This window comes from Vulpes vulpes, chromosome 16 (assembly GCF_048418805.1).
Source record: "Vulpes vulpes isolate BD-2025 chromosome 16, VulVul3, whole genome shotgun sequence".
In the NCBI taxonomy this organism is placed as follows: Eukaryota; Metazoa; Chordata; class Mammalia; order Carnivora; family Canidae; genus Vulpes; species Vulpes vulpes.
Window position 1 is genome coordinate 56,969,454 of NC_132795.1, and position 25,227 is coordinate 56,994,680.

At 37.5% G+C, this 25,227-nt stretch overlaps 1 protein-coding gene across 47 annotated transcripts in view; it reads left to right on the forward strand.

Moving 5' to 3' along the window:
• RBFOX2 (RNA binding fox-1 homolog 2) overlaps window positions 1-25,227 on the forward strand; it is a 276,323-nt gene that overhangs the window by 239,752 nt on the left and 11,344 nt on the right. For 12 of the 47 annotated variants that reach the window (XR_011997799.1, XR_011997800.1, XR_011997804.1 and 9 more), the window contains 6 exons: window positions 8,227-8,319; window positions 11,127-11,187; window positions 14,729-14,782; window positions 14,902-14,994; window positions 16,093-16,225; window positions 19,926-19,965. Coding sequence is in view for 36 of the 47 variants with exons in the window: in XM_072741461.1 (XP_072597562.1) it covers window positions 8,227-8,319; window positions 11,127-11,187; window positions 14,729-14,782; window positions 14,902-14,994; window positions 16,093-16,225; window positions 19,926-19,965 (474 nt within the window). In the remaining 11 variants the exon portion in view is untranslated. Of the gene's footprint in view, window positions 1-8,226; window positions 8,320-11,126; window positions 11,188-14,728; window positions 14,783-14,901; window positions 14,995-16,080; window positions 16,226-16,716; window positions 16,823-19,925; window positions 19,966-22,857; window positions 22,901-25,032; window positions 25,065-25,227 lie in introns of all 47 variants that reach the window. The other 35 variants (XM_072741453.1, XM_072741454.1, XM_072741460.1 and 32 more) reach the window with 11 other exon arrangements.

The window sequence follows — 25,227 nt, forward strand, 5'->3', positions numbered from 1 at the left end:
TTCTACTTAAATTTTTAGGTTAGAACAGTTTGAGTTAATTTTTCATTTGGTCATCTTTTCCTGGCTATTTGAAAATAGCCAGCCCTTGGCTATAATTAAATCTCTAAGAATATAATTTGAGAAAAGCTAAATAAAGTGAATCAGTGAGTTAATATTTACCTCTTCAGTTTCCTACTGTAAATTCACCATACCTTGGGAATTAATAGCCTATATCTACAGGGAGTTACATACCTCCTGCCCCATCTAAAGTAACATGAATGTATGTACTGTTCTAATACTCCTGATTATTATTCCCTTCCTTTATAGACCACATCAACACTGATAGTGTCTAATTCTGATTATAATAATTATTTGTTAATTATGAAAGAGGTAACTATACTCTAAGCTTCCAGTTTTCAGTTAAAACAAAAAAAGATTAATATACCTATACAGAACTTTCTTCAGCACTTAACTTGGTAAGTATTTTTAAAGTGAAATCTGTTTAGCCTATAACGTAAAACTATGCTTTTAGTTTCTTCACAGTGGATTTCTGGCCCTTTGCTTTCATTTTTTTGTGACCTTTTTAGGTCCAAGGTGGAAAAGTGACAATGGTTTATAGAGATGAGAAGCAACATATCATAAATATGTGAATATTCTATTTATCCTGTTTATCCAAAGTCATAGTTTACATGTTTTTAGTTTTAAGTGTATGTACACGCACTGTTCTCAACTAGACCCCAATAACCCGAAGCCCAGTATGATTTCATCAGGCATTGGGGTCTTGCTCCTTACCAAGAAAATAAATGGATTGAATTCTTGTGAAGCAAAGGAAATTGATCTTTCTTAAGGCTTCTTTCTGCAAAGATTTGCTTACTACCAAAAATTGCTCAGTGTACCCAACTAGATTGCTTCTCCCCTGTAATTTTCATGTTTAAGTGACACATGCCTTCCTTTTCTCTTTGGGGACTCTAAAAGCATATGCCACTCCCCTCAGTATAATGCTATGTCCTCACTGCCTCTTTTAGTTTGGGCTGCTAAAGAGTAGATAAACGATGTACTGATTGGTAGCTGTTCTTAAAGCACAGAATTCAGAATTGCCTGGATCTGCCTTCAAGGACTGATAAAAAAAATCTGTCTTCACCTTGTGTCCTCCTTAACTGTCACCTAAAGTTCTCTGCTGGAATGGGTTCCTCAAACTGTTCTGCAGACTCATTAACAGAGGTTTATTTTGGAGTCAAAACCTGGGTACCTCTTCTGGGATCCACCTCACATAAATTAAAGAGTACTTTTGTTTTAGTAAATTAAGTTTATTTTCTCATTTCTTTTATGTTTGTGGTTGACTATAGTATTACAGTGTGTCTTGAAAGGAACCAGAGATGAGACTTAAGTGGTTGTATTGTTCACTTTAGAGTTGCTCAGTCTTTTAACTGAGTGCTTTTCTGTATAGAAATTAGCTTTGTTGAATTTATTTTTGAACCAGTAATGGAAAAATGAGTCACAAAACAATTCTGAAAAAGTGATACTTACATATAAAACAATTATCAATAGAATAGTTAAATAATCACATGGCTCCAAAACAAAAAGCAACTCTTTACATTGTCTTCTTTTTTAGGAGACTGTCAGCCTACAGCTTTAGAACATACCCACTTAAAAACATAAGTGAACACTGTCATGCTGCCTTGCCCATCTCCCCCATCATTTTGCTGGTATTCTTTTTCAGCTTGGCCTGAAAAAATTGTTGAGTATCTTCCTTTTTTCTTCTTTGACCTTCATTATCTAGATTTGGTTATCCTAGGTTATGGAATGAATGTATATCATTTATATTCATATAAATGCAAAAATATATACTTAAACATTTCATGTGATTTTTTTAAAAAATTTTTATTTATTTATGATAGTCACACAGAGAGAGAGAGGCAGAGACATAGGCAGAGGGAGAAGCAGGCTCCATGCACCGGGAGCCCGACGTGGGACTCGATCCCGGGTCTCCAGGATCGCGCCCTGGGCCAAAGGCAGGCGCTAAACCGCTGCGCCACCCAGGGATCCCTCATGTGATTTTTTTTTTTAAATACTTTTTTTTTTACTTCATACTCCTTTGTAAAAACATAAAGTCAGTCCTATCTAATTTACTATGATTAACTAAAACAAAGGTAGACTATCCTTTTGAAAATATGCAATTAAGATGTGTGATGAAAAATGCTACCCCTGTCAAAAAATTAAACGAATATACTCAAATAGAACCTAGAAAATGATATTACTGATAGGTATAACTTGGATTCTCCAGATGTCACCAGCCATAACAAAGGTATTATTATAAACAATAGAAAGGTAATATATTGGTAGAATAGTCCCAGTTTGTAGCTTTCTTCTTGGCATAATTATTAATGTCCCCTTCCTCCCTATAATTGTTCCAGTTTGAACAATAAATTGTATTGCCCCTCTCCTTACAGATTCTTTGAGTAACAACTTTTAAAAAGCACCCTTTTCCTCCAAACCATTATAAAAGAGAAACATGTTTTTTAATGACCAGACCAAAAAAAGCATAAATAGTTCATTAATGAACATAGTCACTAGTCTCATGTATTCCCTTCCAGTATTTTTTCAAACATAGACTCAAACAGAATTCTAAATAATGGTTACCTAGTTCAACCTGACTTCACAATTCTCTGCTAAATACTTTTAGTGACTAAAAACTCATTGCTTTTCAAAATCTTTTTTAAGTTCTTATTTAAATTCCAGGTAGTTTATATACAGTGTAATATTAATTTCAGGTGTAAAATTTAGTGATTCAGCACTCACCTACAATTGCCTTGTGCTCATCACAAGTGCCCTCCTTGACCCCATCACCAATTTCCCCCATACCCCCAACACTTCCCCTCTGGTGACCAGCAGTTTGTTCTTGAGAATTAGGTCTCTGTTCCTTGATTTGCCCCTCTCGCTCTTTTTCCCTTTTGCTCATTTGTTTTGTTTCCTTAAATTCCACATATGAGTGAAATCATATGGTATTTGTCTTTCTCTGACTCAGACTTCCCACCATTCTGTTCACTATCACCCAGCCCTATAACAATTTGTTTGTGATAATTATCACATATAATTATCGTATTAAGAAATGTATACATTCTAATTTTTATATTCTCCGTAAAGTTTTGTCAACCTACTTTTGGTGTGGTGGTTGCTCTCTGGGACATGTATCATAAATACTGAATGTGAAAAAAATAAAAATAAAAAATACTGAATGTGTAGGAGTTCTTCACGTCTTCAGACAGTGTCAACTGTTAAAGTTCACTAAAGGACCACAGACTAAAGTATAGCAACCATTACTGAGATTTCTAGCAAGTTTTTATTACTTGTTTTCTCATTACTCTCACAGGTGGATATCTGGAATGATGGGGATCTGAATTTGGGTTAGCCTTCAGTTTAGGCTGGAGTCAGGGAAGATAAAGTCCCTAACCCCATCCTCAGATACAAGTAACGTGCTGTAATTTCTTGCCTGTTTCCCTGGATTTTGATTTCATGCAAAGGGAAATTATTTATTTCTTTCAAAATATGGTCAAAAAACTGTCTTTGAAATTGCACTAACTAGGCCTTTGCTTTTCAGTAAAATTCGATAGGTAATAAATGCTGAGTTGAAATGTTTCTCATTATACTTAAAACTGAATTAACAGTGCATGTATTTTCAAAGGGCTTAATTTATTATTATTTTTTTTTACCATCTTATGGGTTTTAGTTTTATTTTTCTTTTATTTATTTTTTAATTTCTGTGTTCTGGCCATACCCAGGAGAACGTCCGCTTTTGATTTCTCCCTTAAAAGTTACATGGTAAATTTTCTTTCTCATTCTTCTGAGATGGAAAAACTCAAAGATTATACAAATTTAAGAATATTTTTTACAATGCTCATTCTATTGCTTGTTATTTATTGCAGTCTGAGGCCAGACTAAAAAGGTGGCAGTTATTCGGCTCCTAGTCCCTTAATGATAAACGGGTGTTAAAACAGGTGGTAAAATGTTTGTCACCCTTGGTAGAAGTTTTGACCACAGTCATAATCCTGATAGATGCACCATTCCTCAGTTTTCACAAGACTGCTAAGATGGCGTTAAAGCCCTAATGTAACACTGGCATATTTAAATTACTGTCACAGAAGGAGTTTGGGAACTGAGAGCTGTAGTTTACAGTATAAAGCATATAGACATGCATTGTTCAGTACAGTGGCCATATTGAGCACTTGAAATGTGGCAAGTCTAAATTCAGATGTGCTTTGAGTGTAAGATACACACCGATTTCAAAGACATAGCAGAAAAAAGGGATATTAAACATCTCATTAATGTTTTTATATTGATGCCATGTTGATAGTATGTTGCATATACTTTATTTTAAACAAAATACACTTGAAATTACTTTCATATATTTTTACTTTTTTAATGTGGCTAGTAGAATATTTAAAATTATATATGTGGCTTGTATTATACTTCTGTCAGGTATAGACAAACCAACATCTTTTTTTTTATTATAAAAATATAAAAGTACTTTTTATTTATCTGTTTTTTATCTTCTAAAATACCTGAAATGTTTACTCTTACTAAGAATTTGAGATTAAATCTTGGTTTGACTTTGTAGCTCTTCTAACTGGTTATTTTGTTTTCATGACTGATACATTATATAACCATTTTGAAGCTCTTCTAAGGATAAAGTGTTAGGTTTAGACATAATTTTATTAAATTTTTTTTCAAAGCAAGAGACCCAAATGACCAAACTTAATGTGAATTAGATTTCCAAGAAAGGACATTAAAACATAATTTCATGTAAGCATATTTTCCTGTTATAACTTTTCAAGCCTCGATAATCTGTGAATATCCTTAGCTCAATTCCTGGCACATTTTTGAAGTGCTAAATTTTATTGAAGAAATGGTACATCAAACTTTTTTTCGAGCTTTATTTGAGTTAATATTCTTGAAACCAAATTGTAGTTAAGTTGATGGAAAATCTAAAGGTTCAACAGGAGAGGAAAGTTTCAAAGAACAGGACTCTAAAAATGCTGGCTGCACTTCTCAACTTTCTAATCACAGACTTCTGAGAGAGGTATGTGTTAATTTCCTATTGCCTCTGAACAAACCATCATAAAGTAGGTGGCTAAAAAACACAGAGATTTATTATCATATAGTTCTGAAGGTCAGAAGTCCAAAATGGGTCTCTCTAAACTAAAATCAAAGTATTTCAGGGCTGCATTCTTTTAGATGGCTCTAAGGGATAATCCACTCCTTGTCTTTTCCACCTTCTAGAGGTGGCCCACATTCCTTGACCTTCCATCTTCAAAAGCCCAAAATGGCCGGTCCTGTCTTTCTCAGGCTACTGCATTCTGATTCATACTCTCCTGTTTCCCTCTTTAACTTATAAGCACCTCTGTGATTACATTGGGCTCACCTGGATAATCCAGGATAATCTCCCTATCGCAAGATCATTAATTTAAGCACATCTGCAAAATCCCTTTTACCAGGTAAGGTAGTAACATTCACAGGCTCCAAGGATTAGGACGTGGACAACTTTGGGGGGCCCTTATTCTGCCTGCCACCAAGTCTGTTTATCTTCAAAGGAAAGAAGGAAATCCTGCTTACCTCTGTTTCATAGCAGGAAGTCCCAAAGTATCAGCAAGATCTTCCTCCTTCACCCTAGGTAAAGTTGTCTGTGAAGACTGCTTCATTTTGTATCTTTGGTGTCTTGATTAGCATTTCCTTTAGAATATAAGCACATCTGCTGGCTATGAAATGTCAATGCTTATGACACCACCCTGCATTCTTTTGCATGCAGTTACTACGTCACAGATGCTCTGTCAGCACATTACAGAGCAGAAGCTCACAGAACACATTTAGCAATTAGGTTTGAAAAAGAAAACTAGAAGGATTTTGGGACTGATGCAGTTAATAGAATACCGAACTTAGGTTTCAAAGCTTAATTTCTAATTTTCTTACCATTAGCTGTGGAAAGAAGCCACCTGGAAGGAAAAATGCTTTGTTGGTTCCTGGTGTTTCACCTCAGTTTGACTCACTTTCTTCATCTTAAAAATGAAAACAACAGATTTATCCTTTCTACTTCATGGTTGTATTTAAAAGACAAGTGTGTGAGTGTGAGGATATACAGATTTAGTCAGTCAAAATGCTAGTACTAAAAACCTCAGGCCTTAGTTTCCACATAATCTGTTATCCAGCCACTGACATCATTTGTTAATTTAACCCAAGACATATAATGTATGAGGCAGTGAGAATCTGTTGGAATTCAGTTTGTAATACTTCTACAGTGTGATATAAAAACTCATTGCTGTCTGTGACCTTTCTTGAAAGTTTACTTAACTTTTCTGTTGGAGGAATCTCCAGGATTGGAGAGCTGGCTTCCTGTCTTCAGCAGATGCTAGTGTAGATAATAAATGATGTCATTAATTAGTAACTTGAGATAGGATACCTCTAGTTGTCAATGAAGCTGTAACATATTGGTGTTAAAATTTGTTTCTGAAAGTATGTTTCCATTGACATTTTCAACATACTTAACTTTGTAAGAAAAGTAACTAAAATGACCTGTACTCGTCCACCTCAAGCAGTGTACATTTAATATTTTCTGTCAGCTTAGCATTGAACTTTCTAGAGTTATTTGTGGTGATATCCAGATTACAGGTAGAGATAATCCATTGGGATCCTCCATGGCCCGCCATCCAACCATACTATCATGTAGAATGCAAAGTAATCAGATCCTTCAAAATGATGGCGTTGCTTTTCTAAAATCTTACTGAGCAATGCACACTGTTGGCCATCTCAGTTAAGAACACATTTTGTATATATATGGAAGGACTCGTGGAGGGCAGCGAAGCAGAACTTCAGTAAAAATAAATAGCAAAGGGTTCCAGGTTATCTTACAGTGGAATGTTCAAAGAATGAATGTTAGAGGGACAGTAAGCTATTGAGAAATGAGGACTTTCCCAGAAAATCTTAAGAATTTACTAGTCTACACATGTAAATAGCTTGAAAGAATGTTACAGTTGCAGAGTGGAAAAGAGGACAAAGCGCCTAAGTTGGAACTGATCTAATGCTTGATGAAATAGTCATATAAATATGTAGTAAGTCCTGCCGCTTTTGACATTGATGGTTTGGTTATGACCAAGACCGTCTTTTCAGATGAACGTGAATACAGGAGTAAGTGGGTTAACTCCCTGCTCTCTGTTTTGTCCACTTAATGAATTAAAGTTCTATATGATTTATTTGTATACAGTGAGCAAATAAATTACTTCTAACTCAGAGTAGCAACTTATTTTATGGCATTCTTTTTGTGTTGAACAGTGTACAACTGATGTCACTAACATAGATCTCATTTGCACTGCCTTTTGATTATTCCTTTTTTCCCCTTCTATATGGAAAATTACTAATACATTTAGTAGCAGATGTAGGCTTCAACAAATGTGTAATTTAGGCAAATTTGGATAAGCTATTTTCTGGAATTCAGCTGAACCTATTTTTACTCTGAGTACCAGTCTGGTTGTTTAAAATTCATTGAAGAAAAGGCATAATTGGCAACTCCTTAGTGATATTTTCATTAGCTTAGATGAAGATGGGTGCTCTCTTCCATACCTCATACCTACAGAATTGTAGATCAAGGCTATGTTTTAAATTATTCTCTTCCCAGAGGAATTGTGGTGATACAGGCAAACAGGCAAAGTGGAGCTAAAATGATGAGATCTAAAAACCTCCTTATACAGTGATTGCACCTAAATGGAAGGCTACATGTAGAAGTTACTGGGGAATGACGGATTTAATTCAGTATTTTTTAGAATTACATAAAGGAACAGTAAATTAACAGGATGAATTGAAAGAGAAAGAGCATCTAAAAAATGTTCAGATTCTTGGTGGAAGAATTTGACCCGAGTAACTCTGTACCTTAATTTTGGTCTGGCCTCACATGCTTTATGTTTTATTTTATTATAGTTATTGTTGTTGATTACATTATCATTGTTGTTGCTATTATTATTATTATTATTATTATTATTATTACTACTACTACTACTACTACTGCAGTTCTATATTCTGTTATTGGATTTAATTTCCCTTTACCAAATATGCATGGACCAAAAATGTGACTTTGGGAGAGTATTACTGAGTCGTTGCTGATGTCAGTTTCATACTGTGATATTTTTTTTCTCTGTTTACCAAGAGATCAGTATTTCAATATAACGATGTGCATGTTTTCCCCCCTTCTCCCGCTGCATGCAGGGATTCGGGTTCGTAACTTTCGAGAATAGTGCTGATGCAGACAGGGCCAGGGAGAAATTACACGGCACCGTGGTAGAGGGCCGTAAAATCGAGGTGCATGTCTTCAATAATTCAACTTCTGGTTTATATTTTTATTTCTCTTTTTGTGTATTCCCTCACTTATTTCACATCTGGAGCCCTGTCTTGTGTGTGTGTCTGCACACACACATTACGTGTGTGTATGTCTCTGTGTCCTTCACATTCTTGCACTAAAATGTGTAAACGTAACACTTCTGTCCTCCCCTCATTTTTTGGATGTTGGGGGGGGTTCATTTTGATTTACTTGTGTGCGTGTACATGTGTATTTGTTTCTCATTTACTTTTTTCCTCCAAAATGTTCATCCTTCTGCTCTCTTGATTTTTTTCCTTTGCTTCAGTTTGCGAGACTCCATATGAATACCTGTGATCAGGCCAAAATAAAACTAACTTTATGAATGTCTAAAAACTATCCAATGTGTGACATTGTGTCCTGTAATGACTCAAGGAGCCAGCCAATATATCCTCTCTCTTAGGTGGCCAGTTCGCCTCCATGGGCGTGTGATAAGCAAGGAGTACAAGACTGCAGAGGTGGTGGGGAGGGAAAAAAAGAACCCAAAACTCATGGAGTTTTTAAATACGTTTACAATCAAGGATTTCCATAGTTGATGGATAAAATCCTCAGACAGAGGGCTCAACGACAGCCTCATGGGGTTATTCAACCCTTTTTAATAACGCAGTGAAGGTTAACTGGCTCCTTTCCCCTTTCCCAGTTTTTAAAAGTATGAACTATAAAAGCCACCATTTTGAGTAAGATGTCTGCATATTTTGCTTTTTCCCTCCCTTTCCGATGGTTTAGCATTTAGGGCCCTTCACTTGACTCACTCTTTCCATGGTAACTATACACAATGCTGGCGATGGTGCCCGTTGGCGGTAAGTGAAACAAAGCACTAGAGAAGAAGCTTTTTCAATTGTTAATTACAAAACAATTAAATAAGAAAGAAAAAGTCCATCTGCCATCTCACATTAACACTACAAAATGTGATTTGACTTGTTCCTCTTCCTTTTCCTTTCCCCCTTTTATTTTCAATGCTGTTGAGTAATGCCGCCTGGACTTTGGATGTACATATTGTTTGTAGCAGTCTGAGCTGTTTGATTACTGACATCATGGTGATTTTTTTCCCCTTGCACATCTTACTCAGAGTTACTGAACTCCAAGTTTGGCTGGTTTTATTAATGCACTTCCTGCCCCTACTTCCTTTCCCCTTCCCCAGACCTCTGTCTGTAGCTCTCACTGTTCTTTCCTTGACCTTGACAGCTCTTCGCTGCCCGTGACACCCATTTCTCTTTGCGTTTTCCCCTTCCTTCTTGCTCTCTTCCCCCCAAGTTCTGTTCCCACTCTATTCCCTCTGTCTCTCCCACCCCTTCTCTCTGTTACCTGCGGCTATTGGTCTCTTGCTGACTGGTGGTTTCTGATTGGTTCTGGCCATTTTTCCTTTTAGCGCTTGGGTGCATTCTGCTCTAGCGGCTAGCGTAAGCTCTGACCCCATTCTAATCCTTGTCTATGAGAACCTTGCTCTTCACTTTCTCCCTTCTTTCCAAAACTGATTGTTTTTTCTTTCTTTTATTTGTGTGTGTGTGTTTTAACTGCATGCTCTCAGTCTCATCATTGTTGTATCCCATTCTTTCTTTTTAAATGTGAAATGTTTTATACTATTTGATGGGTCAAACTAGAGTAAATGGAGTTTCTTTTCCCTTACAAAGGAAAGTTCCCACTCTGCAAATCCTAAAAGACTTATTGAGACTTTTTTTTGGCCCCAGTTCCACCTAAAATTGGTCTTTCCATAACACAAATTTATCATCACCATACAAATTTAACTTTAATGTGAATTCCCAGAGGCAAGACATTTATATTTGATATGTTTCGGTAATTTAAAAAACTGGTCTGTTCTCCGACCTGACAAAACGGTGTACAGCCAGGTTCTATGGTGATGCTGCACCCTCCTTGCAAGAGCTTTAGGCTGGTTCTGACACTGGGCTGCAGTCTTCTGGCTTTGAGGCTCCATTCATCTTTTTGTCATCAGCGCCATCCTTGTAACATCTACTTACCCTAGCACTGAGAATGCTCTAAATTCTGCACTTCTGTAATGAGGGTGGAGAGAACCATAAAACAAAAGAAACTGAAGCTTCATTTTTTTCAGTTAATGCCTCATTTAAAGGCCTTCTGAAAACCTATTCTTAAATGGATAGACCACATAGTCTAGAAAATTCAGAATGGTCCTCAAGATGGTCAACATGGGATTCTAAGCTCTGGTCTTTTGGGTTTTTTGGGTTTTGCTTTTTGGTTTTTTTTTTTTTTTTTTTTTTAACCTAACAGACAGTAAAATCTTACAGTCATCAACAATTCTGAACATTAGTACAGGTGAAATCCATAGATTTATTTTCTTGCCTTCCTATAAATCTATTTCCTAACCCATGTGGCAAGCCTCTTTTATTAATGAACTTCAAAGTTCGTTTGCAAACAGAGCTGTTTCAAATTTATTTCTTCTGTGTTTTCCATAATTCAGAGACTTCTCTGTTTTAAGAGATCTCCAAAAGAACTTACGAATATATCTTTCCTTTGGAGTACTTATTGGTAAAATAGCCCGAGTTTTCCATTTGGAGACCAAGAAACTGCATTTTACTCTTGTTAGCCTCATTTTATAAACACTTTAATTAAAATACTATATATCACTATTTTATATTGCTATATTAATTATTTAAATTAATGTTCTCTGAAATTTACATTTTATTGAACTGAGTGCTGTGTTATCAGATGAGCAACTCCAGGTTCCCTAATGTGGTCTATTTTCTCCCTACCCCTTCCTTTTTCTTTGTATTTTTAGGTGAATAATGCTACAGCACGTGTAATGACCAATAAGAAGATGGTCACACCATATGCAAATGGTAAGAGGTTACAAATCATCTTCAGAAAGATGTCACTTACTCTTGTATTAATCTGTGGACTTTTGGTAATCATCAAAGAATCTTTTGATTTCAGTCTTATGGCAGTTTAATTTAGATTGAAGTATTTTCTTTACTAGGAGAGTTTTTTTACCGTTAACTTTTTTCTTAGAATTAAGCTAAGTTTTTCAGTAATTCAACTGTTATGGTCTCCATAAAGTTCCTCATACACAGTGCAAACACGTCATTTGAGGTTACCTATCAACCCAGTGGGGTCCCACTGGGGCACCCTCATTTTTAACTGCTGTAGTTCTTTGTGGTAGGATAGGCTTCTCCATAATACATGCCCACCAATGCTTACTTTTAGTACTGAGCCCTCCCTGCTCCTGAGCATGAATGGAATAATTCTTGACCTCTTGCTCTACTTTTAAAGGTAGGCTCTAGGGATCCCTGGGTGGCGCAGCGGTTTGGCGCCTGCCTTTGGCCCAGGGCGCGATCCTGGAGACCCGGGATCGAATCCCACGTTGGGCTCCCGGTGCATGGAGCCTGCTTCTCCCTCTGCCTGTGTCTCTGCCTCTCTCTCTCTCTCTGTGACTATCATAAGTAAATAATAAAAGAAATTAAAAAAATAAAAAAAATAAAAAAATAAAGGTAGGCTCTAGAGTTAACAGCCATGATGCACATGGTTTTCTATCTTCTATTCCATGATTACATGTTACATGGTGGGTTTCATAAATATTTCTCATTGAAAAAGAAACCTTGTGAATATTGTGCCTAACAAAAGCAGAACCTTTACATCACTTGTCAGTTTAATCCAGACTCATTTATCTAAATGAGGTAGAATTTACTTTGAGGGCAGCCCCGGTGGCCCAGTGGTTTAGCACCGCCTTCAGCCCAGGGTGTGATCCTGGAGACCCAGGATCGAGTCCTGCGTCAGGCTCCCTGCATGGAGCCTGCTTCTCCCTCTGCCTGTGTCTTTGCCCCCCCCTCTCTCTCTCTCTCATGAATAAATATAAATAGTTTTTTCAAAAAAATTTACTTTGAATCTGCAGTGCAGCAGTGGTTTTGCCAGCTGTGTTCTGCAGGGCCTCTAGGGGAAGGGTGGAAAGGAAATCCATGGGTTGGGTCTTGAGGCCTGCAGCAACTCCTGTGTCCTATATATTGGGGCTCTGCATGAAATTTTATCTAGAATCAAATGGGATATTTTCTGCTTTTTAAAAGTTTGAATCTACTGCTAGATGAGTATTGTATTTGCTGGTAATGTCCTAAAATCAAGTATAAGTATCTTAGTATATTCCATGATGTCTTCAATAGATAGATTTAGCCCAGCTTCTCAAACAGATGGTACAAATCAGCATAATTTGCATTTATCAGCATAATTTACATTTTGCCTACCCATTTATCAATGGTCTGTCTTGTGATACCACTGCCTCCCCCTTTACCTCTTGTTTTTTTTTTTTCAATGCCCATAACAAAAACAAGTTTCTGCAATTTTGATAATAACTCATGTAAACAAAATAGGAAGGAGAGGCAAAGTTACATTTCCTTTAGATCCAGGGAGAATGCTGTGGTAGAAAGAGTTACTGACTAGAATTGAGAAGACAGAAATTCTACTTCTAGATTTGACTCATTTTACTCTGTCATTGGACCAATTTTTTTAACCTGATTCTGTTTTCATCTCTATTAATTGGTGATCACAGAATTTTAGCACCTGAAGCCTCTATAGAAGTCATCAAAATCCAGCCCTCTCTTAGCTTATTATTTAGGAAATTAAGCCCAAAGAAGTATAGTACTTATTCATTGTCCCAGATGTGGTACCTATCTTACCTCTCCCTTTGGGTTTTGTGAAGGTCAAAATACATTGTAAATTTGTACAAAACCAAACATACAAAGAAAAAAAAAAACCAAACGTACTCAAAGTATTATTGACAGCATACCATTATATACCATTATTAAAATATGTAATATACTTAAGGGAATGCTTAAGTAATGGTGCCATTTGCAGGAAGAAAAAAGTCATTTTTTAAAATATTATTCTAAATTAATACTCAAGCCTAACCAAGCCAAACTTGAGAGACCAACAGCTGCTTGTGGTTTAAAGCTTCTGAAAAGAGTGTGCTAGATGCCTTCTAGTGAATTCTCAGCGGTTTAGTTTACACTGGTTGGAATTACTTGATTTGTCTGACATTGTAGAACATTTGTGTTCTTACAACTCCAGTAACATTTGAACTGAGGTATTTGCCCAATTTTTATGTAAAATCATTTGTTCACCATCTATGAGCACATAAAATAATGAACGGGGGTTAGATTGGTTCAGGATAAATGAGTTTTCTCTTGAATACTGTCTCCAGTCTTTCAGAAAAATAATGGAGCATGTTTGCTTATTTGTGTAAAATTCAATAAAAGTCTATTGATTAAAGTTTTCATATGAAATTCTACTCCTTGGGGATCCCTGGGTGGCTCGGCAGTTTAGCGCCTGCCTTTGGGTCAGGGCATGATCCTCGAGTGCTGGGATCGAGTCCCACGTCAGGCTCCCTGCATGGAGCCTGCTTCTCTTTCTGCCTGTGTCTCTGCCTTTCTCTGTGTCTTTCATGAATAAATAAATAAATAAAATCTTTAAAAAAAAAAAAAAAAGAAATTCTACTCCTTAACTATCAATGGGCAGTAGTACATTTTTCTCTTTTAACGTCTGCTATATTTCTATAAATATAAAAAAGGAGGATGAAGAAATAAAGTTGACATCAAACCTAATGTTTGCAAGTACTTAAAGTTTATAAATGCTTAGGTTGGTACTCAACAGCAGTCTAGTATCCTTTAGCTAAAACAACTGATTAAGTATGTTTATTCCCACTTAAAATCCCAAGAAATGCATGAAATTGGGGATGTACCTTGAATTTTATTACTGAGTGTCTCTTCTTGTTCACTTGGCTGTGGTTAACTGCACCGAAATTCCATTGGTAAATCCCAAAGAAAGGGGATTTTCACTTACCCAGATTTCCATCAGTATGGTATCATTGAACAGAGTCAAAGATCAGCTCAAATTTAAATTCAGAGGATACCTTTATAAAGCAGTGAGAGTAGTAAACAGTGTGAAGATGATGAATAAGAAAGTGCATCACAGTGTGGTGTAGAATGACATATATTCTGCCTTTCTCATTTTTCTAAAAACAAAGAATTTTTTTTTTTCAAAGAATATGTTCTAAGCAGTTCTATGAGAGAGACGAAACCAGAGCCCAGGATTTACTTTTATTTCTTACATTTCTTTGTCCTTCTCTTTCCTCCCACCCAGTTTTTCTCCTCCCCATTTGCCCCTATACCTGCAAAACCCCCCCCCCCCCCCCCCCCCCGCCCCTTATTATCCCTTCACTGTGCTTGTTCTGCCTAAAGATGCTCAGGAGTGGAAGTGACCCATCAGCTGGCGTCTACAGAGAAGATAGTTTTGGGTGGAGCTAAATGCAGGGATATCTGGAGCCAGCTTTCACATGCCCTCATCACACCTTTTCCTCATGGAGTCTTAAATGCTCTGTCCTCTCTTCCATTGCAGGTTGGAAATTAAGCCCCGTAGTTGGAGCTGTATATGGCCCTGAGTTATATGCAGGTAGTATTTCATTAATTTTTCCATTTGGCCTATTAACCATGACAACATCTGTTGGTTTTCGGTCTACTATTCCTTTGTAATCTTTTTGCATTTTTTTTAATTTTTTTAAATGCAATCAGCATCCAGCTTTCAAGCAGACGTGTCCCTAGGCAATGATGCAGCAGTGCCCCTATCAGGAAGAGGGGGTATTAACACTTACATTCCTTTAATCAGTAAGTAGCCTATGTTGGCCTGGCATGGATTTTGACTGTTGTGAGTAAACAGTGATGTGTCCTAGTCTTTTTCTTCTTCCCCAAGTATAATATATAACTGAGGAGGAGGCCTTCTCAAGAGAGTTAAATGCTGTCACAGTGTCCCGTCCTGCTTAACCTGTGTAAGAATCTTTCTGACCAGATACTGAGATTGCCACAAAGCATAAATAGTTGGAAAAGGTCAAGGGGATTGAGGACATGTGTAGAACATTTTAGTCTGCACTTGATATTAAAACCAAAGAAATAGGTACTTGTGGAATATAACATGCATGTTCTCTGCAGGTCAGCTTTGGGCTTTTTAGTAGAGTATCATTTAGAAGCGCCTCCAGCATTAATGATTATTCTCCCTCTGTTGATACCTCTGAAGTCATTCTGACCTGAGCCATTTTGCTCTAGCAAGGTATAATTAAAAAGAGTTCAGTGAACATGGAATAAATGTCTCTGTGTGCTTTCCAGAGGATAGCATATTTAAAATAGACCTTTAGAAACTTTCTGCCTCTCTAAAGGCCACAGGATTACAAGGGAGAAGTCGTTTTCCTCTCCCCTAACATTTCTGGATTAAAACATTTTAGATAAAAGAATAAAATGGACTAATAAAATATCTAAAGATTATTGTATGCCTTGGAGGTTGGCACCACATACAAACACAAAAGACTGCTCTTATGAAGAATAATTATTAAATGCACATAACAACATGTGAAAATAAGATTAATAATTGGCCAGTTAAAGAATTAATATCAAGCAATTTAAACTGCCTGCAGAAATTAAAAGTCTTGTCTCTTACTACGGCAGTAGTCCTCAGAGCTTCTTAACCTCTTTCTCACCAGCTTGCATTGTAAAGGCCAGAATTGTGAAGGAGCAGAGTAAACTCACTCAAGATTGGATGATGAACGGAGCATGCATCATTAGTTTTTGCATATTGGGTCTCAATTTCTTTCTCAGAAAAGATGTGATAATCTCTTTCAACCTTTCCTGGAATTGGTTCAAAGCAAGTTGTGATTGTACCCCTGCTATTGAATTCAAGTTGACATTCCTGTCATATTTTGGGTCTCCCTTTAGTTCCTGGCTTCCCTTACCCGACTGCAGCCACCACGGCAGCCGCTTTCAGAGGAGCCCATCTGAGGGGCAGAGGGCGGACGGTATATGGTGCAGTCCGAGCGGTACCTCCAACAGCCATTCCCGCCTATCCAGGGTAAGCACTAGATTCCAAAATAAGCAGCTGGACAGAAAAGAATACCATGGCCCTGTCACAACTTCTGGGACGTTGCCGTGCCACATTGTAGAGATTCTATGAATATTTGTAAATTAATGGATCAGATGGCAAGAATCAAAATATACCATCATCAGAATGTACAAAATATCGATTTGTTATATAAATCTTCATTTTGGCCACCTTAAGCCCTCGTGGTAGTGGCTTAAGACAGCAGCCAGAACTGTCTTGTGTTTACTAGCAGTGTGTTGGCATGGAGTTCACTCAGCATCGCACGAATATGGATTAACACTACTGCAGAGAACAAAATAGGAACTCAAGACTGTAGTATGAGACTGCATCTGCTGTGCTCACCCCCTTATCACCGCCCTGTGTTGGGGCTGAGGCTACCACATCGCCCTCCCTTTTGGTTTCACTGCCTGGGTGGTGAGCAGCAGAGCTAGCTACCCACAATGGATTTGCTTTCTTTGTAGGAAACGGATTAAAAGAGGTTAATTCAAAGATGAACCAAGTCCAATTGAATCCAGGGAGAAAGGGAGAAGTAGGAAGAATTAAACTACAGTTGGCTTCTGAATGATGGTAAAACAACTAATGTAGCTGAGCATCCTTCACCCTTTGATTTTTGTATGGAGGGTGTCTCATGCAGTGGAATGATTCCATAGCAACAAATAAATCCTTTGCTATTGAATGGGGGAGAAGGAGTGAAGATAAGCAGGTTTTGTTTTTAGTTGTTTCTCAGGATCAGCCTAAAATGTATATATATATTTTTTTTCTTTTTTATAAAGAGTGGACTTCAGTAAGTTAGTTGTACCAAGGACTTTCTTTCTTCAAAGATGTGACATCCGTGTTCTTCATCTTTTCTCTGCCTATGACAGGTTTTTGTCCATATTCTTCCTGAGGAATAAACGTAGGGGCAGAGGAGCCTATTCATTCCTACTTAGTTAAAACACAAAGGGAAAGAGCCTCCTTTGTATGTCCTTTTCTGACAGCAAAATTGGCTTTGAGGTATACTAACTTAGCATTCATTTCTAGACCAAGTGGACATGCCATTAGGGGTCCTCCGTTACATAGATTTAAGCATTTTTATTAGACAAGTGTGCATGTTGAAATGGACAGACTCCAAAAGCCGCTGGAAGGGAACTGCTTTAGAAATAAACTTTTGTTTGCAATTTATAGATGTTTAAATCCCATGCATTCCATCATCTCCATCTTCTGCCATTACTTGCTTTTAATTTTATTCTTTCTTCTCTCAACTTGACCTTTGACCTTCAACCTCTGACATCTCTTTAAAGAAGTGAATAAAGATGCAGTATTACTTCATCAGGAAATACTCAAGTAAAACATAAAAGCAAACCTTTTGGAAGTTCTGCACACCAGGAAAATTGTTCATGAAGCGCCTTCCATTTCAATCCAAGAGAGTTAACCGTCATGCTTGCAAAGCGATACCACTCACCAGAAACATGGGACTTCTTTATTTTGTAATTTTCCTGAGTTACTTTACAAAAACGGTTGGATTTGTTCCTACTCGATATAGCTCATTTCAGTATATTGGCCAAACTTGAGAACCCATTCTCTGTGTCAGGATTGTGTTCGCTCAAAGATATTTTATGTCTAACCATACCAGTCTCTGCATTACATTGAACACTGATTTCCCATGTTTTCTTTTTTATTAACTAAACCACCAGTTTATATGGAAGATGGCAAGGAATAAGTCCAGTATTATATGGGGAATGGCCTAAAATTGCTTTTAAGCTTAGTAAACTAATTTCATCATTAATCATTGTGCTCTAGCCTCCTTGTGGCATTTGATACAGGGAATATTAGAATTCTTCTAGAATTTAGGTGAATATTCCCACTGAGTGATACAATTTAGGGTAAACTTGATTCATGTTTTTAATGCCACTATCCCTCTCTGTAGAAGAGATGTTTGTAAATTTTACCTGTATCCCCTACTGAAATAGTTGAAAGTTAATTAATCACCACTTGGCTTCAGTGCTTTCCATTCTGTCAGCTTTCTCATTATGAACAGGTGCCTTTTTTTACTAAAATGTAGTTGAGTAGCAGATTACTTTCTAATAATCAAGCTTTAACTGCAATTGGAAACTATGAAAATGGATAGAATGTAGTAGCAAAATGAGCATCACAGATGAGTTTAGTCTGCCTGTTGTGTAATACAAAGGCACAGCATATTTGGGGCATTGCACAGTATGACCATCCTACCCTGTAAACCCAACAAAATGTCATTGTAAGTAGAATTCGGAAACCTTCCAGCTACCTGCAAAAAATAAATTATTTCATATTCAAGTTAAAAATATGATTTAAAGACCTCACTTACTAGTTTATTTATTACAACAGAGAAGATAGTGGTTAAATTTTCCAGCTTGTTTAGTTGAATAAACAATAAACATATCCAAATCTTGATTTAACAAATATGAAGTAGAAAGTCTTATCTTTTATCTCTACTGCTGTTCCATGTCTTTTGGTCCCAAAGTAATGTTTTGGGGAAGTCTGTATGCACAAAAATACCTCAAAAGGTTTGAAATCTTTGATTATAATAGCTTAGTTTTGCCCAGGATTAAAAAAAACAAAAACAAATTCATGTATTTTGTTTGATACAAATTCATTTTTCTAAACAGGAAAATAAACCCTTCTATTGCTAATCAGCTACTTTTTCAGTTTGATCCTTTTAATAAATAAAACAGGATGATCCTTGGTCATGCCCAGAATGTCAGTTATCAATTCTATTTTTTAGAGTTCCATGAATGCGCTTATGGTCAAAAAAGAACCCTTAAAATCTTCCAGTTCCTCCTTCCCACTCTGGATTATATTGTTACTATCTGGGATCCCCACTGCACCTTTCAATTCTTGGACCTTGGACCAATCACCTTAACCTTTAGCTCATTATCTCTGCTTGTGAAAGCAATGCATTGTGGGTATTTTTGGTTGTGTTTTTTTTTTAATTACATTTCTCTGTTTACTTTGGTCAGAATTGATTGACTTGTTTTTCTGAGGTGTTGCATTGGTTCTTAAAATGCTGAATAATAATACTTTGCATGCTTGTGTGATCAGCCAAATCTTATCGCATGTCTAATGTGCAGGGTAAAAAAGCAGGTGATGTATGGATATCAGAAAAAATGTGCATACTTCTAGGAACGTGAAAACAAAATACTAAACATAATTTTGAAACATCCTCTATATACAGGTCCTGCCCTCATTCTTTAGGTTCTTTTTTTTTCACGTTAGACCCCTCCCTCCATGCTTCTTCCCACCCCATACACACGCAGTCATTTTGAAATTTATTCCTAGGGCAAGCTTTTTTTAAAAACAAAACAAACAACTCGGGTAGGAAATTTGATGTTTCTAATCCAGCAGCCTTTCAATGGTTCTGTTAGGCCCTCTGGGAGTGCTTTTTATGGTTTTAATCTTCCTATAATTCCCAAGTATCCAGGTATTCACTCCAGTTTTGCGCTCCTCTGCCTCCTCGCATGTCCTGGAGCTGTGTAATGTGCGTGTGCACTTTCACGTTTCTCTCACTGACGCTCTGTGGCCCCCAGCCCCGGTTATGTATTCATACATCACCTGCCTGTGTAGAGCGCATGTGCATGCTGCCGTCCTCAATAACCGGAATGTGTTTCTGTTCTTTTGTTTTTTTTGTTTTTGTTTTTGTGTGGATTTTCTGCAGTGTGGTTTACCAGGACGGATTTTACGGTGCTGACCTCTATGTAAGTACACATACCGGGGCCTTCTCGACCCCATTCCCTGACAAGCCAGCCTTTTTTTTCTGTTTCTTTGGTTTGGTTTGGTTTTTTTTTGTTTTTGTTTTTGTTTTTTTACATATAATTTGTTTAATTTTTATTTTCTTTTTCCTTGTGGATATATATATATATATATTTATATATTTAAGAATGCAAGCATGCTTCTCTGCCACTGCGCTTGACCCTGGGTGCAAAAACTAAGCCTTTGGGTTTCCTGATCATTGCTAGAGTCAGTCTACTGGACATATTCTTTTCCCTTCCCTATACCCACAGATGTTCTATGTACGAGTGATTTATTTGCGAGATGATCAGCAGGTTTAAAGTCTTTTATTACTGTCGTGTCATGTGCATACATAAATAACAGGATAGTTATATTAGCTTAAACCAGCTCTCTCTCTCCTTTTTGCTTTTCTTCTCATTTCATATCCCTCTTTAGATCATTGGAGCTTTGAGTTATGTAGATGGCTGTAAGCTTTCTAAACTGTGTTTTCCTATTTTACATATTTTGAGAAAGCATTACCCTGTGAAAGAGAAGGGAGGAGCTGATGCCCATGAAGAGTGGGGATAATGAGAGGAAACCAAACAAGTGCTTTAGGCCTTGCTTTATCCGAAGGTCCACAGCTGGCGGGTCTCTTCTTAAGAGCCATCTGGAGGGAAGCAAGTGGCATAAGTAGCAACCTAGACTCTTCTTACAAACATTTGATGATCACACAGGATTTGTTGAGTCTACCAACTATGGTAACATCATTATTATTATCCATTATTAAAACTGTCTTGTAGCTAAGTTCTGTGATTGGTTTGTCACATATTTAACATGCGGACAAAGTGATCTAACTGACAAGAATCCAAAAGTTTTTGAGCTTTGAAATCTTTGATAAGACCTTTCCACATGATCTGTTTCTGAATACAAGCTTAGTCAAACCGCACAAATCATTAAGAAACAATTTCTTAAGAAAAACTTGTCAGCATGCAATTATTCCTTGGGCATAGGTTAAAAATTGTCCAGAAATGCTTTCTCCACCCTTATTTCCCCAAATCAGTAAGTGTGTACCTTTGTAGTGACCTGTTTCCACAGATTTCTGCCAGAGATTCTCTGGCATTGAGAAAACTGTAATGCACTTTCAGAATGTACTTAGAGGTTGTGTGTGTTGCAGGAAGTAGAGATAAGATAGAGCAGTCCCCTGAGATAATATAGGTGACTGGACACACCTATTCTATTTAGAGTAGACCTGCAAAGTTTGCCTTTGTTTAACAAATGCTTAAAGGAATCCTAGCCATGAATTAGTCCAACCCTCTCACTTCCTATATATATATATTTCTTAGATTGTGACTCTCCCGGATTATGTCATTTTTTATAGCCAAGCACAAAACTCAGCTAATCCATATTTCATTACCTCTCTCAGTGCTTTAATTAAAATCCACATCTTTGCTCAGATGGTTTTCAAGAAGCAATGAAAGATACCTTTTTTCTTGTGGTCACAGTAAAACTTGAGGGTTGGGGAAATATTCTTATTTTTATACCAAATGACATTTTTCTAGATATATGTATTTGCATATGATCTTAGCGTGTACATTCTCCCACATACATTAGTATCTGTATTCTCATGATACTCATCTTTATGTTATTTAAATTGTTTCCCTGAAATCTGATCAATTAGAACATGCTTTTTCATTGGAATTATTTCTTAAGTCAAAGGCTCGGGTTTTTTTCTCTCTAATCTTTTGGGAATTTTTTTTTTTAAGTATGATTTACTTCTACCTTATTTATTAGATTTGCCTACTTCCACCTTGTATAAAGGAACCAACCAAATATTTGCTTATAGTGCTTTCATTTCTTTAGTTCACAATATAGATTTTATTAAGAGAGAAATGATTTTTCTGTACTTAGAAAATACTCTTGAAAAAAAATTTTTAATCTACACTTTATGAAACTAGTCAGAAATAATTTAGTAACCTTACTGAAATATTGTTTGACCATTGGTGACTTCTTAACAAGAAGAATTAATCATAATGTTATTATCATTTCTTAGTTCCTATCTTAAACCAGTCACTTGGAGGGAAAATTCAGTCACCAGGGCTACAATAGTATCTGACCCTGCTAAGGAAAAACAAGACTAGACTACACACTGAGGTAGCTGTTGAGTGAAGGCTCATGTAACAACAGCTTGGAGAACTTTATATTCCTGCTTCCAGATGTGAGGTAGCAAGGGACACACACACACACACCCTCTGTGTTTCCTTGAGTTTGTTCTGCTTCTTTCTGTACATTTCCCTGCCTGTGGAAATCTGTCTGTACACTGAATCCTTGTTTCCTCGGAAATAATAGATTAGCAATAGGAAGAGTGGAGGGTTTATCCGGTACTTGGAGCACACTGAATCAGAGCTTGAAGAAACATGAGGGAAAAGAGTTTAAGCTGCCTATTTTGTTTTAATTTACACCAATTTAGGCTATTAATTGTGGAGATTTTTTAAAATCCCTTCCCTGTTCTGTTGTTAGTCCGTAATCCCTGCTAGCCATTTGCTTCCTTTCTGTTTCTTTTGTGGCACGTTCCTCTCTGGAGAACAGATCTAGCAATTGTGCCCGCAGTTTGTAAAGAGACTCCAGTGAGAAGCCCTGAGGGTAGCAGATAGATGTGTGTCCTCCCCGCCCCTCTTTTTCTTGACCAGTAGAAAAGACGTACTTCGCCCTAATTCACTTTTTAAAGGGATAACAAACTACTCCTGATTCTTATCCTGTGAAAAGCATGCTTGCATCCAAAGGAAAGAAAAGGCTGGTGGGCCCCTTAGCGGGCTTTTTGTATGATTGTTTTCCTTCCACAGCTGTGTTTTTTGAACTGCTCTTCCTGTGTTCTGTTATAGAATAGTCTTACAGGAACCAATCATTAGCGCTAAAATACCTCAGGTAGGAGTGCCAGTGTGACCTGCCAATCAATCAGATTGTGGATTGCAGTGAAAAAATTGAATTATACTAACCATTCCAGCTCCACGTTAGAGATGGGAACAGAGGCTTTTTTGGACAACCGAGACTTGTGAGCGTGTGATCTAAGCCCTGCTACCTCAGCAGCGCACAGTCAAGTTCTATACGTGATGGCACCTCCTCCAAAATTAAGTGCTCCTGTCCCATTGCTGCTGTCCACACCAGGCACGTGCTATGCACTGTCCCATCACTGCCACCTCTTTTAATTTGTCAATCACATTTATCCATGGTATTTGAACTGGGCTTTTATACTTGGAGATCTTAGCAGGTGGGGACATTTTCTCTCCACTGTGAAAGAAATGAGGAAAGGGAGGAAATCAAGTCTGTGCACACAAAACTCCTGAAACCCCGAATGGGCCCCCAGGTGAGACTGTAGTAGTGATTGGACTGTGCTGTTACCTAAGTTTGAAGTTGCCTGAAAATCTAGACCCACTGGGACTTTAAAACTTGAAAACATGTATTCCCCTTGCCCTCTTCGGCTTCTTCTTAAAACAAGGTCAGGGAGTTCATTTGGAAATAACACACTATTAGGTTTGCTGATAGCTGGATGCTTGGGGAAAGAGAACCACTGACAGCCTGTCCAATTCAGCTAGTCTCTCCTTGTGCCTACCCAGCGAGATTTGGGAAATGAACTAATTTGGGGAGATGTGATATATGGAGTGTGTGATTCGTTAAAAATCATCTCTCATCTACCGTTGAAGTCACAAGTGGAAGATAAGAAGTTGGTCCTAACAATTTCTTCCCTTCACCCCAATTTTAAATAATAATAAAATAAAATTTAAATACTTCTCCTTAAGACCTTTTCTTACCTACTTTTAAAAGTAGATAGGTCTCCATCAAAAACAGCAACAATATTATCATTATTACAAGTGTTTGTATTCACTTCTGTGTTACATTTAATCCAGGGGTGCCATGTTGCCACAGAAGAACAGTCTTCTAAGAGCCCTTCCTGCAGGGTCCATCTAGAGCAATGGCTCTCAGCTGGAGCGGGGAGGAGGCAAGAGAAGGGAAGAGTTATAACTGGGTAGGGACAAATAAAGTGGTCCCCAGAGGCACAGCATTCAACCCATGTTCCTTGGGCTAGATCTCTGCTCCCTGCTCCCTGTAGTGTTTTTAAGCACCACACCTGCCTTTCTCTCCACCCACCAACCCCCCACTCCCTTTGCTCTGTAAATCTGTACACCACATGCAAGGAACACATGCTCATTTTGTCTGCTGGTCCTGAAATACACACTCTTCTCCTCAGTATCACCTAATATCACTGTCTTCCAGGTAGAAAGAAGGTGTCTTGACATCACATGCTCACCAAAGTCCTGTTTTAATATAAATCTAAAACAAAAATTTAATAAAATGAATGGCTAGGTTAAAATCAAGACAAGGGGACTGTCCAGTGTGAGATCAAGCTAATAGATAATGCAGATAAAAGTCAGATATAGAAGAGGTGACATATAGAGCCTTTCCATTTTGTTCTGGTTAAAACAGAACTGTTTTAGAAAAGTCCTGTGGTCAGTGTGGCAACATTACAAAGTTAATTAAGTGATAAAATCAGTTCAGAGTAGAGAACCCCTAGAAGGTGTTGGTGGATCCTGGAGAGCTGAGACTTGAACAACAAAAGGATCTTAAGGTAACTGCACTTTCCTGGGAAAGAGCTGGAAGTTGAAGGCAGGGATGTGTCATGGATATGTGGAAAGATAGAACGCTTAAGCCCAGGCACTATGTTAGAAGAACGCTGGGTCAGAATGGATGGGTGCTGCCTGAGGGCTGCACCCAAGCTTGTGCTGCGGGTCAGGACCGAACCATGATATCAAGGTTAGGAAGGTGCTAGCAGAGTGATGGAGTGCTGGGCTGCCCCTGTTGAGAACGCTCTGGAGGCATTCACAGTGAATTACAAAGGAATCCTTTTAAAGGGGCATGTGTATATTTGGATCAGGCTCAGCCATGCCAAATGTATCCAGCTATCAGGGTTCCAAAAAGCAGTCCGTGTGTGCCCTCCTACATTAGGGTGTGCTGTGGCCATGCTAATCCCCATTTTTTGTTTTATTTCAAATCACACACAGATAGAATCTGCAAACTGCTTCAGATCCAACAGGTCTGATTGTGTGTAAATACATATGTCCTTTTTAATTTTTATTCTTAATGGTTGCTTCAGTTTTGCATCAGTGCATGGTTAAAAGCAATACACATCAGCTATTTCATGACTTCATATCTCCAAATGAATTATTTCTCCTCTTTTTTTTTTTTTTTTGTTTGTT